This window comes from Temnothorax americanus, unplaced genomic scaffold, assembly GCF_048541705.1.
Source record: "Temnothorax americanus isolate GAGA-0224 unplaced genomic scaffold, ASM4854170v1 Scaffold183, whole genome shotgun sequence".
Classification (NCBI taxonomy): Eukaryota; Metazoa; Arthropoda; class Insecta; order Hymenoptera; family Formicidae; genus Temnothorax; species Temnothorax americanus.
In genome coordinates, this window is record NW_027509322.1 from 50,176 (window position 1) to 68,834 (window position 18,659).

The window sequence follows — 18,659 nt, forward strand, 5'->3', positions numbered from 1 at the left end:
ACCGCGTCCTCGTCGACTCGTACTGTCAGCTGCAGGCAGGGAGGCATCTTTTCCGAAATATTCCTTATTCGCGCCTGCAGCTGCCCCACAACGTCGCACATATCGTCGACTTCCCGTGTCAGAGCCGCGGTTTGTATTTGTAGCATTTCGCAAATACCCTTCAACTGATTGAGTTTATCCATGTTTAAAAAAGTATAAAGTTTACAATAATTCACGCGAGCACTGATGTGGATAGACTACACCCAAGTCTAGTCTCGAGTTCTTTATATATCGAAAAATGCAACAAAAGGAGGATATTGCGGTGGAAAAATATACTAAGAATAGCATTTTTGCATCGAGAAAAAAATGCGTTTTATCAAACCGACTCGTCCGCCGGATTTGACGCATTTTTTCCCACCCGAAACCCCGCCGCCGCACCTATCCGCGCCCAGAAAGCGCATCGACAAAAGGAGGACATTGCGGTGCGAGTAATCTACGATAAAGATAGGATTTTTGCATCGAGGAAAAACACGCGTTTCGTCAAACCGACTCGTCCGCCGGATTTGACGCATTTTCTTCCCACCCGAGACCCCCGCCGCCACCTGTCCGCGCTATCGACAACGAGCGTCCTCGCGAAAAAACATCGCGCATCCGGTCCGCTCGTCGCGATCGCGCTCAAACCGCAACGCGCCGTCATCGCGGTTCCACCGTCTCTCTCTCGCTCTCGACGATGTGGCTCGCGCGCGTAATCGCGTTGACCGCGTGTCTCATCGCCGTGAGATGCGTCAATGTCACCGAGGAAAATTACGAGCTCGCGTTCGATTACCTGCAGAAATACGGATACCTGACCAAAGATGTGGACGCGGTTCCGGCTCAGAGACGATACGACGTTCTTCGCAGAGCCATCGAGGATTTTCAGAAGTACTACGATCTGCCCGGCGATGGAACGCTCAACGACAAAACGCTGGAGATGATGGGTAAATCGCGATGCGGTTTCCGAGATATCCTCAGGCACGGAACGAGAGCGAGTCTATCGAAATGGCCGAAGACGCACCTGACGTGGGATTTTTACCTAGCCACCGAGAGCGAGTTGAGCACGGCGCAGACCGCGTTCGACGTGTGGTCGCAGCATTCGGCATTGACGTTCGAACGCTCCAAATTGAATCCCGACATTGTGATATCTTGGCGACGCCTACATTACGGTAACATGAACGTCGAGGTGAACGGTCCAAATTGCACGGACAAATTCGACGGCCCCGGCGGCGTGCTCGCCCACGCGTCTCTCCCGATGGACGAGAGGCCGGGTTTCGTCTCCAAGGTGCACGTCGACGGAGACGAGCCGTGGCACATTTTCGTCAGTAGGAATCCCTCGGATAAGTTCTCCCTTCATTACACGCTGACGCACGAAATCGGTCACTCTCTCGGATTGCTGCACAACAAGCGCAGGACTTCGGTGATGTTTGCGTTCACGCCCGACAAGTAGTACCCGGTCAAGCTCGACAGATACGACATCGTCGACATTCAACGTTTGTACGGCGAGAAATTGGCGAACAATCCCCCGCAGACGCCGGCGCCACCGCCGCCGTCGCCGGATCTGTGCGCCCTTGATCGCGTGAACGCGATATTGATCGTGGAAAATCGAATGTTCATCTCGTACAGGCATTACGTTTGGTCGTTCGCTCTGGACGGCAGGACGTACAACGGACCTCTGGCCCTGTCGAATCACATGAGCTTTCTTCACGACAATTACACGCGCGTGACCGCCGCCTATCAATCGCCGTCCGGCGATGTCGTGGTGTTCGTGGATAATTTGGTGTACTTGGTTCAATATCCGGAACTTACTCTGCGGCCAAATTGGCCAAAAACCCTGCAGGAACTCGGATTTCCCGCAAAGACGAAGATCAACGGAGCGGTGAACACCCACAGAGGACGTTCCTTCGTGCTGTTCAACGGCGACTCGGTGGGCGAGATAAACGAATGTGACCATCACAGAGTTGTCAGATTTACGCCTCTCGAGGCGACGTTTCCCGGAATACCGATCGGCGTGACGTCGATCTTCCGATACATCGACGGCAATCTGTACTTCACCACTCGGACGCAGTACTACAGATTCAACGAATTTACGAAGACCGTCACGGCGGCTGGAAAATTCGATCTGCGGATACTGAATATCGTCTGCCCTAAAGACGATTTGTTGAAACAGTTGCGCGATCTTCTCAATCGATTCGTGCGCGTCAGCGATTTGACGTCACCGACGGGCGATTCGGACGACGACGAGGACGGCGTTCGGCTTTCCGACCAAAGGGGGTAGGGAAACCGCGCTGATCCCCGCACTACACCACACCACACCACACGTCGCGCGATATAAGTGGGGAACTTTCGTACTTGTACCACGATATGTCGCATCCAAAGCATCAGTATCGCATCGTCAGCCGAATACGACGCGTCGGAAAAAATTGGAAAACAAACGACATAGCGCGTAGTGCGAAATGTTCTCGACGCTGACCGATCGACCCGCGCCGAGGGATCTCTCTCCTCGCGCGCCCGAGACGGATTCGGAGGTGAACGAAAACGGCACGAGACGAAGGATAGAATCGACGGACGATCGTCATCATGATCATAATTATCATCGTCTGACGTCGCGTTCCCAGCTCTCACCCCCCAACGACGTTTTTCGCGAAATCATCGTCGTGGCTCCGGTGCGCATCCTGACGACGCGTTATCCGCTGACGACGACTGGCTACTTAACCATTGGTGTCGCGATTAAGTCGCTGCGGTACGGTGTACCATCGCTTTCGTACGTGGATATCGCCCTGGGAGACAAACAAGGCAAGGAGATCTGTCTGACGCTCGATATGTGGAAAGGACTGATCGAGCGCAAACGCGACGTATTGGAGAGTCTGCGATCCAACCTCGTCGAGCCCGGAACCCGCTCTTCCTCGCCGATATCGATCGGAGACCTGACGCTGCGATTCGAATTGATAAACAACCTATCGATTTTGCGTATGGAGCTACCCAACGCGGCTCGTCTTGTGATGTCGATCACCACCGTGCACTCGCTGTACGATTTACAATTTTGCGTCGATTGTGTCGTCTCAGCGCTGGGCGCTGCAACCGAGGAGGTGGACGCGAAATATTAGCGCTATCGGGAGATAGCCCACAACGCGTGTAAGACGGGAACTTCGGTCAAGCATGCGATAAGGAAGAGTGAATTTTTTGATCCCAGCAATATTGTCGACTGTGAGATCGCTGCGCTCTGTTTCAAATCTTAATGTCACGACGCTTATTTACAAAATATATAATATATACACAAAAAAAATGTAAACACACATCGACATATGTATTTTTTATTTTGTCGCAATAAATAAGTACCCCTCGCGCGGAAATCTCATCTGCGTGTTCTCTCTCTTTCTTTTCCCCTCCTTCCAGATCTGTACCTAACATATCTCGATGCGATCCCCGACTCCGCTTACCACACGATCCCCGCGATTGCGTCATCCGCGATGCGTAAAGAGACGGATTGAAACAACCTTCGAACCGAAACGATGAAGAACAAAGAAAGGTAATCGAGATCCCGCGAAAAGAACGACCTTGAACACGTTCAAACGTGTTTTCACACGCTCACCCTCCGCCCCACGCGACACGTCTAAAAAATAGAACGACCTTGAACACGTTCGCTCCTCTTTTGAAAAAAAAGAACCGCTCGCCGCGTCGTTCGAGAAAAACAAAAGGAGGATGTAACGCCGACAGCAACCTTGAACGAGTTCGGACGCGCGATAAAAAATTATTCGCGAAACGTACGGTTCGGGTGAACGAAGAGAGCGGTATCGTCTCTCTCTGTCTCTCTCGATACATCGAAAAACCGCGTCCGGCCCGTTGAGACGAAAAAGCGCGCGATCGACGCTCCCTCTCGCCTGAGGACACGACGACCGCTCGCCGCGTCGTTCGAGAAAAACAAAAGGAGGATGTGACGCCGACAGCGACTTTGAACGAGTTCGGACGCGCGATAAAAAATTATTCGCGAAACGTACGGTTCGGGTGAACGAAGAGAGCGGTATCGTCTCTCTCTGTCTCTCTCGATACATCGGAAAACCGCGTCCGGCCCGTTGAGACGAAGAAGCGCGCGATCGACGCTCCCCCTCGCGGGAGGACGACTCGCGATTTTCGCCGTTTGGGAAACGGGGGCCGGAATACCACGTCCGGCCCGTTAGGACTGAGAAAAGCGGGCGATGCGACAGTACGCGCCTCGCCGCGATCGACGACGCTCCCTCCTCGCGCACCGTCGGTAACGCGGTACCCCCCCTTCCCTGTCCCCTTCCAGAGTACCCCAAGGCCAGAAGTGAATTTTCCCCCACTTTTCGTCCCCCCACCAGCTGCTCCTCCCGGACCCCCCTCGCCCATTTCTTATGGCGTTCCCCCCGCGGGGAACGCGCCTCCCCCGACCCCTGGATTTCTACCTGAGGCCAAAAGTATATTATTCTTAGCTACTTATATAACATATATTGAACAACCGAAAAGCAAAATATAATATTTTATACATTATACTTATAAGAAAACAATTATAATTATAAAATATTTAATTTAAAACAGTTTTATTAGATTAAATGAAATAAACGAATGATTTTTAAATATGCATCTAAAGTAAAAATAAGATACGCTATATTAATGCTTAATTTAAAATGCAATAAATAAAATTTTAATTTTAATACGACGATATGTTTCCGGATAGCACGGAGAATTGAAAAGAAATTCTTTTTGAATTCTTGATTTAAAAAATTTTTAAAGTACTTTTTCCGTATATTATTTTTGTCCCAAAACAACTCTTAAGAGTTCAAAAGAAATTCTTTTCTATGTCACCAATTCTGAGTTCTTATTCAGATACAAAAAAAATCACTTTTCTACTCCATAAAAATTCGTAATATATTCGAAATTATGTTTAGGTAGTATTCTAATAAAGCTCTATCTAAACGCTATTTCGAATGCATTGCGATTTCTTATAGAATAGAAAAATAATTCCTTTGTATCTGAAGGATAAGAAATGTATATACTAATCCATTTTATGTTCTTTCTGATGCAGAAACTGTTTTTGGATAGATTATGAAGGATTCTTTCTTATCCGATGTTACAGACAGAATATTAGGATTATAAACACTGAAATTAGGAATATAAATATAGGAAAATATAAAATAGAAGTATCCATGACTCCTATATCGATTAATGATTATATCACTAAATTGGTATACAGATTTGAAATATTGTATCATTAATTGTTATAACAAACAATTCGTATAATATAAAGCGATATATTTATCGTACATACAGACATGCAAAATAAAATTTTATATGCAAAATAATCAATGTATACCTAATATGATATATTATAAAAATATAAAAGTGTCCCGAAAGAGTGGTCGAGTAACGATTCGAAATTTTACAACCATATTGTTACTTCGCAGAAGCAGCGACGATCGTTGTATTTCGGAATTTGGACGCGCTTCCGCGCGTTCCGTTAATGCTTCATCGAATGAGAATCTATATGTACTTCGATAGATATGCATCAATCAATTGGCAGTAAATGGCTTATATAAAATGTGTCTGGATAGAATAATGGACATATGTATTATATTGTCTCGATGATTCCCATACGCCGGATTGAGCATTGCGTTTATAAATTTATAAAATTTCTCCTAAGAGCCGTTCTGATCCAAGTAAGCAAAAGTCCACATACAAAAATTCACATACAAAATTGCAACACCATGGATTTAATAGCACTTTGATATTCTTATTTAAGATAGCAGATACAATGAAAGAATCTATGGATAGATTTGAATATATTCTGTCTAGTCTTAGAAGCTAGTGTCGATAGGTTTCCGTTTAACGATGCTAAACTGGTAATAATTTCTGCTCCGGTGTCAGTCTTCAAAGATAATACAACCTGTCTTGTATTTAAATGTAAATCAGGTATACTGAATTTCCTCGATTTCGTCGGCACTGCTATATTTTGCGAATCCATATCCGTAGTTTCATTCTTCTCTGTAGGTACTTGCACGTCGTCATCAATAAAACACGATCATACCTAGAACCTAGAACATTGATATAATTTAGAACTGTTGAAAATATATACGAATATGTTATACATTCTTTGTTGAGTTACCTTATTCCGTATGTTATAAAGTTGATTGAGCCGGGATAAAGAGAAATGTACTTTCGTCGGTCGTCCCATTTCAATGAAAAACTGGCGGTTTTTGCCTAGAATCATTTCAGATTTTATTGTCGCAAAAGAAGGTGGAATACCCGTATCTGGATGTGGATCTCCATGCTTTGTTTCTATCATATAAATTTTGAAATCCTTCTCGTTCAGTATTGCGTTTAGATTTTGTGCATCGCCGAGCACTAGCTGTTATTGTTATATCGAAACGAGATATCTATAAATTCCGCAACAATATTAATTAAAATAAAATATTTAATAATATGCCACATTAATATTAAATGACGTATTAATTTTTTGTAAGTAAGATGGTATAATACGTACTTGTATTTTTTTAGATAAATATATTGCTGAGAGAATATGTTATCTTTCCGCAATTTACTAAAAATTCAAACGGTGGAAGTATTATAGTTTCAACCATGAGCCTTCCCTGCAAGAAAAAAAATCATTACTTTTAATATAAATTCTGAATTAAATCATGAAACGCTGTTATATTAACTTACAAACTGTATATTGTATTGTGGAATGCATGCTGGACATTTCAAAATCGACACCACTATCTTTTGTGAAGTCGATATCTGAATTATCTGACGTCTGTTTCAGCCAGAAATTTGCATTTTAATAAGTATTTCAGAAATGTAACCGTTCGTAGACAACGTAGAATCAAGCAGCAATTTTTTTTAGATATTAGAGTATCAAAGAGTTAGTTTCACAAGATAAATAGATAAACGATATTCTTAATTTAAGCATGACTGATTTTAAGTACAATGATTATGAATAATTATTCTATTTTCTGAGGTTTGTAACCACTTTATACTCTTAAACTCTTTTCACTTTCATCACAAACGTAGTTATTCAGAGTTTTTCAAACACTTCTAACAGCTCTCAATAGCATTCAGTGGGTATTTGAGCTAATTCTCTCCAAATTTCTGTTCCAATACAGATAGGCATTTGCTTAACTGACCATTTAAATTCTGAGAGGGAGCAGAGCAGAACGGAGAAAGGAAGAGCAATTGAGAAAGAAGTTCAGAGAACGACATTCAGATGGTGTTAGTGGGCGCTTACTTATTTCGCGCATGCGCACTCCATTTTAGACAACAAGAAATCAGGAGAGTTGCGCTACTGTATATACTGTGTCAGAAGTATAACATAATTCGAAATGATATTCTTTCGGCGTATAGATTAGTGACTTTAAAGGCCCTATGTAGGTTAGTGACGTGGTTTAAATAGTTAAATACAAAATATCTGTTTTAATAAAAATCACAACTTTAAAATAATACATTCAATTTTAATTATTTATTGGATTCATATTAAAATCTAACATTTCTTAATGGAAAACGCTGAAACTGTATACACGGCTGCGTTGCATTTGTCCCAATTGCTACAAAAAATAAAAAACAATATATTTGTTTGCTATAGTTATCAATTAATATTGAAAGAATTAATAAATAGGTTGCCGGCCAATAACGAGCAATGTTAGACGTTAAAATTCAAAATTTATTAATTTAACATTACAAATGGTACGTTTCGGCAACACTGTGCCTTCCTCAGCTAATTTTAACAATTAATTGAAATGCCACGAATCATGTGTCAAGAGTAACAAATTTCCACATCGAAATTCACATACAGATAACATTGAAATCTAAATTATTACATACTGATGAAGTCCTTAAAGTATTGATAAGGTGTATACTTGCTGAACAAAAATTCGGAATCGTTGTGTATCAATCTTAATTAAACGTCGAATGATAAAATCCATGATTAATTCCTCAGTCGGCAGTGAGAACGAATCGAGTCAATCTGTGATTTTTTGTCCGTCACAAACAAGAGTCGATAATTACGATGAAAGTGTAAATGAGACCATAGCAAATTCGAGTTAGTAAAGTTTTCAGAAAGAACTGTATCGTGTCGAATCTTGTGTGTGACTGAGCATTTTCGTTCCGTGTCGGAATCGGTTGACAACAATGATGTAAATAGACCAATGTTTAACTCCCTATGAGTTGTTACTAAGTTCGTTTAGGATGTTAAAATAAGAACCATCCAGCAATTCAGTGTCTTTATTGGAATTAATACCATTTTTTTGTTCTTTGATGTGTATCATCTCTGATATTAGTCTCTTGTAGTAATTCGTTTCGAAATCTAAAATCTCCGGGTTGTTCCAATTAAAACTATGATTCAAATTAAGTATATGTTCTGTAATGACTGAATGTCTGGATGGGTCCAATTTATAATTGTTTTTGTGTTCGTTGATTCTTGTTTTCAGTTGTCGCTTTGTTTGCCCCACGTAAGAGGCGTCGCAATCATTACATTTGATTTTATAAATTACATTGTTGTTCGAGCATAATGCATTGGTATCTTTATGTGTTTTGATAAACTTGTCCAATTTGTTGAGGACTCTATACCCTATTATATGTTCTTTTTTATCGAAAAGGTGTGCTGTTTTTTCAGAGATGTTGTTAATGAACGGAATAACAATAATTTTCCTTCTATTTTCTTCCGAGTCATTATCAACATTAACATTAGTGTCAACTCTATTCGCATTTTTGTTCTGCTTAAGTTTACCATCGAATAATGTCCTTAATCTTATGTTAATTCTCTTAAAGATCAAATCTATAGGATAACCGTTGTTCATTAGTATGTTAATACACAATTTTATGTTCTTTGCTTGGAATATAGGGTGGGACAATAGTATGGACCTGTCCACTAAACTGTATATCGTGCCAATTTTATGACACTCTGGATGGTTCGAATAGTAGGATAGATATCTGCCAGAGAATGTATCCTTGTGATACCAATCTATGTGGATAGTGTCATTAATAATATGTAATTTTAGATCTAAAAAACTCAACGTACGGTCATTTTCATATTCGATTGTAAACTTCAGCCTATCATGGTGATTATTAAATTTATCTAGGATGTATTGAGCCTTGTCACGTGGAATCGACATAATTATGTCATCAACATAACGAAAATAGAACGGCAAATTGAAACTAATCGATTCCAAAATTGTTTCCTCTAAATCTTGCATAACCATGTCAGCTATAATTGGGGATAATGGGGATCCCATGGGAGTACCAAAAGTTTGTTTGTATATAGCGTTGTTAAAGTTAAAGTATGTGGATGACAAAATTAATTCAATGGCAATTAAAAATTCTTTTTTCGGTATGTTAGTACCTTCTCTAATATGTGACCATCTTTTTTTGATACTCTCCAATGCTAGATTCAGAGGAATATTTGTAAATAACGAGGTCGCATCTAAAGATATAAGAATATTAGAATTTGAAACTTTCATACCAGAGAGCGTACTGTATAGGTCAAAGCTATTATTCATATAACTTCTTGTTTTTGGTATGTTATCAGAAATAATTTTTTGTAAAAAACTCGCAAGAGGATATAAAGCTGTGTCAATTGAAGAAACAATTATTCTAAACGGATGATTAGGTTTGTGTATTTTAGGGAGGGCATAGGCTTTAGGCAGTGGTGCGTCGCTGGAATGCATTCTAAAATATTCTTTTTTTGAAATATACTCTTTCTTGAACCATGATTTGAGTAAATTGTTACAGTCATTCTCAATTTGTTTTGCAGGATTTTTCTTCAAAATTGTGTAAGTATTTTTATCCTGTAACATGTTCTCCGTTTTTTGAATGTAATATTCCTTGTTCATGGCGACTGTGATGTTGCCCTTGTCTGCACGGGTGAAAATAATATCTGGGTTGTTTTTACAAAATCTTTGAGTTATTTTATACATGGTTAAAAGTTTTGTGTTAACAATGTTTGTGGTGGGTTTGGAGTATAAATAGTTATGTAATTGTGGGATTACAGCATTTCTAACCCTTGGTAGATTATTAATGTTGTTACGTTTCGTGTTACGTGTTGAAAGAATTACCTCATGATTTAAATATTGATATCTATACTCAGTATTGCGCTTTTTCTCAGCTAGCTATGCATTTTTTAGCGTGAAGGCTAATACATCATGCAAAAATTTTTCCGATATTCCATTTATATATGCAAGTTGACAATAATTAATTGTTTATGATCCGTAAAATTTTTATCCCAGAACATTTGCCGTATAAATTTCGGCCACGTATTTGCATTGCCAATAATGTCCTGAATCACAAGCCACGGATTATTGTTCAATTGCTGAACTAAGTATGCCATTGTAAGATTAAGATGTGCAGGTTGTAAATGACAAGATATTTATTTAAGTAAGACGCGTCGAAATACACTACATATGTCGCTACGGAGCATGCGCGTGCGGCCACGGAGCATGCGCATGTGGCCGCGGGGCATGTTCATAGTCGCTATATCTTGTCGGTATGACAGGTCTCATAACCTGATAATCGTCAACTTTAACTGTTAATATCTCGCTTCACGGGGTAAAGCGACACTTTTTCTGCCAGATTCGGTCGTTTTGTGCAAAAACGCGTTGATTAAGCCTAAGTTCAACGAAATCGGTGAGGAGGCCACTATTCTGCACATTTACCAATTATTTATGCATCCCTATTCGTCAATATATCTTATATAATATATCAAAGTATATGAGGGGAGGGGGATAGTGACGCGCTTTAAAAGTATTTAACTGTTTAAACCACTTTAAATAGTTAAATACAAAATATCTGTTTTAATAAAAATCACAACTTTAAAATAATACATTCAATTTTAATTATTTAATGGATTCATATTAAGATCTAACATATAAGGTTGCCAACAAAGCTATACCTTTGTCGGCAACTTTGTCGCTGTCGCTATAAGAGGATGCTGGAGCCGCAGGCGAACTCGATCAGCGTCGATAAAGAAGTGCTCACCGATTCTTACGCATACATACAGAGCGCCTGCTCTAGGGGTACCCGTTATACTGATCCGTATGTTTTTGGCTGAATTCGGAGAGACGCGTAACATTGTGCATATGAAATTTTCAAATGCACTTTTCTCTTATACTAAAGCTCGCAGCTCATTTCTGCAAGCACAGGATTCTTCTTTATTGTATTTCCGTGACTCTGTAAGGTTTTTATATACGTACACAATCTATAACTTTTATGTGCAGCAAATGTCATGAGTCGACCGCAAAATCGAAAATAAAACTGTAATTTTCTAATGTCTTTTTGTTTTTTATACGCAATTGGTGTCTGCAGTCTTTGTTATCGTCCATACTTTAATTTTGGACAAAAAAATTTTAATTCGGTAAAATTAATTAAAAGATTTGTGTGTTTGAAAATATCGCGGTAAAACAGATCTGTCTCCAGCTGTTCGCGATCGAACTGTAATCCCCCGTGAATAATCGCGAGGCGAATTCTCGCTTAAGCCCAGCTTGTTTCGGGAACAACCGCCGTTATTCCAAGAACCTTCGAGAAGCCGAGAAACGAACGCTTGTTTTTCCTCGCGTGCTTGCTCTATCCCCTTTGTCCCATCGCGCGACGTAAACATTGGACTATTGGAGACGGAGCACCTGCGAGAGCAGCTGATCGGTTGCCGACTCCGAAATTCGAGGTGTTCAAATCTAAAGACAAGTCAACGGGTCGGCTACCGATTGGCTCGACTAATTGTTCGGCCCATTACCGGGGATGCGTGACGCGTGGGGATGGGGAGTTCGTACCTCCGAGTGCGCCGGAGGCTCGGGCAGATACGCTTTTGGAGACGTAACGAGCATCTCTTTTCAAAAAGCTAACTACTTCTTGCGTGGAGTCTCGACGACGGCTCGATCCGTGGCTCGCGGAGCTAATCGTGCGCCGAGAACCGTAGCTCGCGGAATAAGCGCCGATTTTCGAGGAATCAGAGTCGCGTTTCGTGGATTCCCGTGTAAATAAGTGTATTATATTCTCTGTAAATATATCCTGTAAATAGACATACAAGAGTTAACGCTTATATAAGCCCCGTTCCCGTACCTATAACTCGATCTTCCTTCCGCTCACGCACATTTATTGGTCCTTCGAGCCAGATTTCGCGACCGATATCCGCGCCGCGAGTGAGTGGTCAAGGGTGAGTTTCTCGTGCTACGAGTGACCGCCTGGAAGACGAAGATGAGCAACCTTGAGATGGAGGGACTTATCCGTTCGCAGAACGAACTGCACGGCCGCATCGCGCGCGCCTATGAAAACTTGAAGAAAGCGGGAGGCGCCAGATTAACAATGGGGCTGGTGAATGCTCGCCTCCAAGCCTTGGAATCGAACTGGAACAAATTCGAGGAACAACACGGCAAACTGCTGTCAATGCCTCCAGAGATTCTCGCCGCCTCTGACTATAAGAAACAGGACCTTCCGGCTTTGGTAGAGGAGACCTTCTTAACGCAGAAGGGAATGTTCCTGGACGTCATCCTGTCGCACAAGGCGAGGGAGGGGGTTGCAGCTAAGAGTGAGACTTCGGAGGCGGCGACAACGGCTAATCGCACCACGTTACCGCGGATTCAGCTGCCGGAATTCTCGGGCAAATACGAGGACTGGCCATCGTTCCGCGACCTCTTCCACTCTCTCATAGGCCGGGACGCTAACACGACGCCAGTAGAGAAGCTGCACTACCTCAAAACTTCCTTGAAAGGTGAGGCTGAGTTATTAGTCCGGAATATCGCGACGACGGCCGAAAATTATAACAGTGCGTGGAACGTATTGAATGCGTATTACGAGAACAAGCGCCTCCTCACCCGCGCGTATCTGTCTAATTTTCTTGCGCTAACAAAAATGAAGAGCGAATCGGCGATCGAGCTTCGAAAGATTTTCCACGGCGTCAAAGCAACGATCAGCTCGTTGGCGAGTATCGGTCGGCCTATAAACCGTAGCGAGGACCTATTCGTGTATCTGGCGGTCGAGCTCCTGGATCCGCGTTCGCGCCGCGAGTGGGAAGCGTCCATCGGCGACACGACCGAGCCTCTGACGTATGCGACTCTCGAGCAATTCCTGGATCGGCAGCTGCATACGCTCGAGTCGATGCAGCCCGCTAAGGTCGACGGAGCCGCTGGTAAAGCCGCGAGCGGAGCCGCCAAATCCGCGCGGAGCCACCTCGCTCGAAAGCAGGAGGGAAATCCGGACGCCAAGCGAGGTCGTTGCCACTGCTGCCAAAAGGACCATATCCTCATGTTCTGCGAGGACTACAAGAGGAAAACAGCCCAGGAACGGAAGCAGCTTGTCGACAACAAGAGCCTGTGCCTGAACTGCCTCGGTTCTCACAAGGTCAGTGAGTGCGCGTCGAAGAAGGGGTGCGCTGCGTGTGGCGCGCGACACCATACTTCCGTCCACGACGCGTGTCGCGAGGACGAGGTCGCGAAGACGGTTCACGCGGCTCAGAGACTTGCCGTAAAGCCGAGCGCGGTGCTCCTCGCCACCGCTCGCGTTCGCGTAGCCGATCGGTTCGGAACCTTACATCACGCTCGCGCGCTGGTCGACCAGGGATCGGAGTCGTCTCTTGTGACCGAGCGCCTCGCGCAAAGATTAAAGTTACCGCGTTCTCGCACGTCGGTTTCGATATTCGGCGTCGGCGGACAGAAAACGGCTGTCGCAAAAGGATGCGTATCGTTGACGCTCGCGCCGCGAACCGACGGCCTCGCGATGTCGGTCTCCGCGCTCGTACTCCCCCGGCTCACAATATACGCCGGCGGTATCGAGGCCGGCGCTGACGCGTGGGCTCATCTTCGGGGTCTGGAGCTAGCGGATCCCGAGTTCAGCGCGTCCGATTCGGTGGACATCCTCCTCGATGCCGACGTTTACGCGGAAATACTGCAAGAGGGACTTCGCAAGGGGGGTAGCCGCGAGCCCGTCGCGCAAAACACGACTCTTGGCTGGATTCTGTCCGGCGCTATCGGAGAAGGCGCTTCGAGTCACGTCGCACAATCCTACCAGTGCCGTGTCGAGGACGAACTGTCGCAACTAGTGAGGCGATTTTGGGAGCAGGAGGAGGTTCCGTCGGCTGCCGGACCGCTTTCGAAAGCCGACCAGGAGTGTGAGGAACATTTCGCGCGCACACATTCGCGTAAGCCCGACGGGCGCTACGTCGTGCGACTCCCCGTCGTCGAGCCGATGCCGAATCTCTGGGGTACGCGCCGCGCGGCCGTTCGCGTGATGAAGGCCATGGAAGCAAAGTTCGCGCGGGATGCTCTCTTCCATGCGCTGTATACTGACTTCATGCGTCAATATGTCGAGCTCGGACATATGACGCCGGTCGATCTGCCGGCCGAGCCGGCAAAAATGGCCGTCTGCTATCTGCCTCACCATGGAGTGATGAAGGAAACCAGCGCGACGACGAAATTGCGAGTCGTCTTCAACGGTTCTTCCGCACTGCCGACGGGAGCGTCGCTAAATAAGTATCTGCAGACCGGGCCGAACTTGCTGCCGGCTTTGGCAGAGATCTTACTCCGTTGGCGGCGTCACCGGTACGTTTTCGCGGCGGACATAAAGAAAATGTACCGGCAGATCGAAGTCCACCCGGAGGACAGGGATCTGCAGCGCATAGTCTGGCGTAAGAGTCCTAGCGATGTGTTGCTGGAATTTCTCTTAAACACTCTCACGTACGGGCTTGCTTGTTTCGCGTTCCTGGCGATTCGCACGCTCCATCAGCTGGCCAAAGACGAGGGAGTCGAGTTCCCGCTAGGAGCTATCGCCCTTCTACTGGAGACATACATGGACGACGTATTGTCTGGCGCGGACACGATCTCGAGGGCAAAGGAGATCCGTCGTCAGCTGGACCGAATCTGCATGGCGGGCGGTTTCCCTCTCAAGAAGTGGTCGGCGAACGAGGCGTCGATACTCGATGAGGTCCCTCCTGAGGATCGCCTTCAACGCGAGCCTCGGTGGTGGCTGCCGGGCGAGAGCCACTTGACACTCGGGCTGCGTTGGCATCCACGCGAAGACCAGTTCGCCTACTCGACACAACTAACCCAACTGGAGGCTATTACGAAGCGGTCGGTCTTATCTTTAGCCGCTCGGCTATTCGACCCGCTGGGGTGGCTCGCCCCCACTACCGTATTAGCTAAAATCTTGTTTCAGTCCACCTGGTTGCTGTGATTAGATTGGGACACGCAGCTCCCTGACACCGACGTCCGACGATGGCTCGAATTCCAGGCCGGACTGCCTCTACTGGAAACAATCCGATTGCCCCGATGGCTGGAGAGCGATCTAGAAGGTGTCAAGCGCGAACTGCACGGATTCGCCGACGCCTCGGAAAAGGCGTACGCAGCGGTGGTCTACCTGCGGACCGAATGCTCGAGCGGCGAAGTAGCCGTGAGCCTCGTGGCGGCGAAAATCAAAGTTGCTCCTTTGAAGCAGGTCAGTCTTGCACGGCTGGAGCTAAACGCTGCCGCCCTACTCGTCCGACTCGCCAATCATGCTCGGCGGGTCCTCAAGATAGAAGAGGATCCGACCCATCTGTGGACTGATGCGACCGTAGTACTGGGCTGGATTCGAGGTCACCCTGCCTCCTGGAAGACATACGTGGCGAACAGAGTGAGTGAGATTCAGCTCACTCTCCCTGACGCCTATTGGCATCACGTCCCCGGGCGCGAAAACCCCGCCGACTGCGCGTCCCGGGGCCTCTTACCAAAAGAACTCGTGGAGCACCCGCTCTGGTGGCAGGGCCCGGCGTGGCTCCGAACTAAAACCAGTCCGTGGTCCGCCCCCTTGGACGACGAAGTACCAGTCGACCTCCCGGAACGACGCTCTCACATACCGTGCCGTGGCGGTCGCTACGGAGGAGCCCGAGCTGCTGACGAGGTACTCATCCCTGACGAGCTTGGCGCGGACGACAGCTTGGTGCCGTCGTTGGCTGCGGTGCCTGCGGACGAGGCGGACTGCACACGAGGAACAGCCCGATTCCTTCGCTGGGCTCGTACTAACACGCGAGGAGCTCAACGACGCCATAGTGTGTTGGATCGGCTTGGTTCAATCCACTCATTTCAAGGGGGAAGCGACGGCCCTCAGAAAGAACGCTCCGCTCCCGGCGCGCAGTTCCATCGCCTCGCTGAGCCCCTTCCTGGACGAGCGAGGCTTGCTCCGCGTCGGCGGTAGACTCAAGAACGCCACGCTTGCCTACGACGCTAGGCACCCCATGATCTTGCCGGGACCGTCACGATTAACGAAGCTTATCGTGGAGGCGTGCCATCGGCATTGCACGGAGGCGTGCAGACGACCCTCGGAGCCCTTCGTCAGGAGTACTGGGTCCCTCGCGGTATTAATCATTTTGACCAAACAAATTAGGAATTATGCATATTGTCCGGCCATTATGCATAATTCCCAATTAATCATTTTGCCCGTAATATATATAACTCACGCAAAAGTATCAAAACGCCTATTTAATACGTAACATGAAAGATTACTTTTATATTAATCTCCTGCTTTGTAATACTGATACTTCTCATTAAAGTAAATACTTTATAACCATTGCTGTCTGTGTCTCAATAATCCTGACACATTCATAGACAAGTGTTGACGAGGCTCTGTGGATTGTACCGGATAATGAGAGAGAAACTGCTTTTTATGTGAACAATACTTTTGTGATAGTTTATTAGAAACACGATAAGATAACCAAGCCTTCTCTAGCAGCGCATAGACAAAACAAGGAAAGGGACGGTCCCTTCGGGGTCGCATGCGCTAATATAACGAAAAGTTAAAAGCGGTATTCGCAAGCAGCCGGCGCTCCGGCTGCCACCTGCAATGCCATGATTGGCCACTTAATACATGAGAGAGTTTAATAGGAAAAGTGCGCGAACACCCTTAACACTACTATTGTTTAAATACTTTTTATTAATAACAAACAGTCTTTGGTTTAACGCTTAAACCTTCTCGCAAATTTGCAAATTTTTTTTTTGGTAGCGGTTTTGTAAAAATATCAGCTTTTTGGTTTTCTGTAGGTACATAAATCACATTTATTTCCTTGTCTTCTACTTTTTCTCTAATGTGATATCGGATATCTATATGTTTCGTTCTCTTATGGAACTCAGGATTTTTGACTAGTCTAATCGTGCTTTGATTATCTATATATAAATCAGTTGAGTTAACACATGGATATCCAAGATCTTTTAACAACTTTCTCAACCAAACTGCTTCTTCGGTCGCTGCCGCTGCAGCTACATACTCCGATTCGGTTGTGCTTAACGTAATTAACTTCTGTCTTTGGGAAGACTACGATATTAAACTATTTGTTAGTAGAAATACGTATCCGCTAGTGGATCGTCTGGTTTCAAAATCATTAGCATAATCCGCGTCGGAAAAAACTTTTTTTGATTTCGCTGCTAGCAAACCATCATCCACGAATAATGCTAGAATGACTTTACAGTTCTGGATAATAACCAATAAAAATACTTTTGTCCGCTTTTATTTCTTTAAAGTTGAACTGTTTCAAAACACTACTAAATTTCTTATTCCAACGACGAGAGGACTGTTTTATTCCATATAAAGATTTTAAAAGCTTACAGACTACGCTCGCCTTTTTACAATCTTCTTTGTTTTCTACAGATTCAAGTCTATCTGGGAGTTCTATGTAGATGTCCTCCTCGAGATCCCCATAAAGGAACGCTGTTTGCACATCAAATTGTATCAGCTCAAGATCCTCCTGAGCTACTATCGCCAACAAGACACTGAGTGAGTAGTACCTCACAACTGGTGCAAATGTTTCCTTGAAGTCAATCCCATGCTTTTGTTTGAAAGCTCTGGCCACCAGTCTTGCCTTGTAACGAAGTACCTTTCTTTGTGAGTCGCGAATAATTTTGAAAACCCATTTCGTGCCAATGGTTTCATATCAAGCTCCCTTTTCACCAAATTCCACGTTTGATTTGCCTTATTGATATAAATAAAAAGTGCTGTTAGAATTATTTACGTATTTAAAAAAACTCAAAAAAAAAAAAAAAATTTTTTTAACATAATTTACGAACAAAAATTTAATTTTTTTTATTTTTTATATTTTTGGCTAAAAATTTACGTCTATATTCTTGAAATGTAGAATCAAAAAAAAATTATACTTTAGCGTACCTTTAAAAAAAGGTATTTATTTTGCTGTGTGACAAAGGTGGTTTTTAAGGTAAAAAAATCAAAAATTTTTGTGAAAAAATTTTAAAAAAATTTATTTTTTATTACATATTACTTATTATTATTCGCCTCAGAAGAAGAACTGTTGTCATCGAAATATTCTTGCTCGGCACATACTATGGCATTCTGAACACGTGGCCGCAAACTATACGCCATCGTGCTCACTATTGCATTTACAGGTACAGATATGATTCAAAAAAATGTATATTAAACTTTTTTGACCTCACTATGCACTATCAATTATAATATCACTTCTAATTAAAAATGTTTATCCGAAACAAACCGACGCTTAATAGTACACAACAGGGTCAGAATGACTCTGCACCGACTTCGAATGATGCCCAAAGCTTATTACGTGTTGCGCTATACAAAGAAAGCATTTTAACGGGCCTCAGGCCCGCCAATTTTCAAAATGCTTTCAACATATTTACTATAAAACTCGAGGTAAGGGTCAAATAGACTCTGTGTGT

The 18,659-nt window shown here is 44.4% G+C and overlaps 2 protein-coding genes across 2 annotated transcripts; both read left to right on the forward strand.

Annotated features, from left to right (window-relative positions):
- Positions 1 to 709: 709 nt before the first annotated feature.
- LOC143896452 (matrix metalloproteinase-18-like) lies at positions 710 to 2,290 on the forward strand. Its single transcript, XM_077404355.1, has 2 exons — positions 710 to 1,432; positions 1,544 to 2,290. Exons 1-2 carry the CDS (start codon positions 710 to 712, stop codon positions 2,288 to 2,290), a joined length of 1,470 nt encoding a protein of 489 aa, XP_077260481.1.
- Positions 2,291 to 12,204: 9,914 nt separating this feature from the next.
- LOC143896453 (uncharacterized) lies at positions 12,205 to 17,749 on the forward strand. Its single transcript, XM_077404357.1, has 3 exons — positions 12,205 to 15,001; positions 15,179 to 15,926; positions 17,620 to 17,749. The coding sequence occupies exons 1-3, from the start codon at positions 12,205 to 12,207 to the stop codon at positions 17,747 to 17,749; spliced, it is 3,675 nt and encodes a 1,224-aa protein (XP_077260483.1).
- Positions 17,750 to 18,659: the final 910 nt, after the last annotated feature.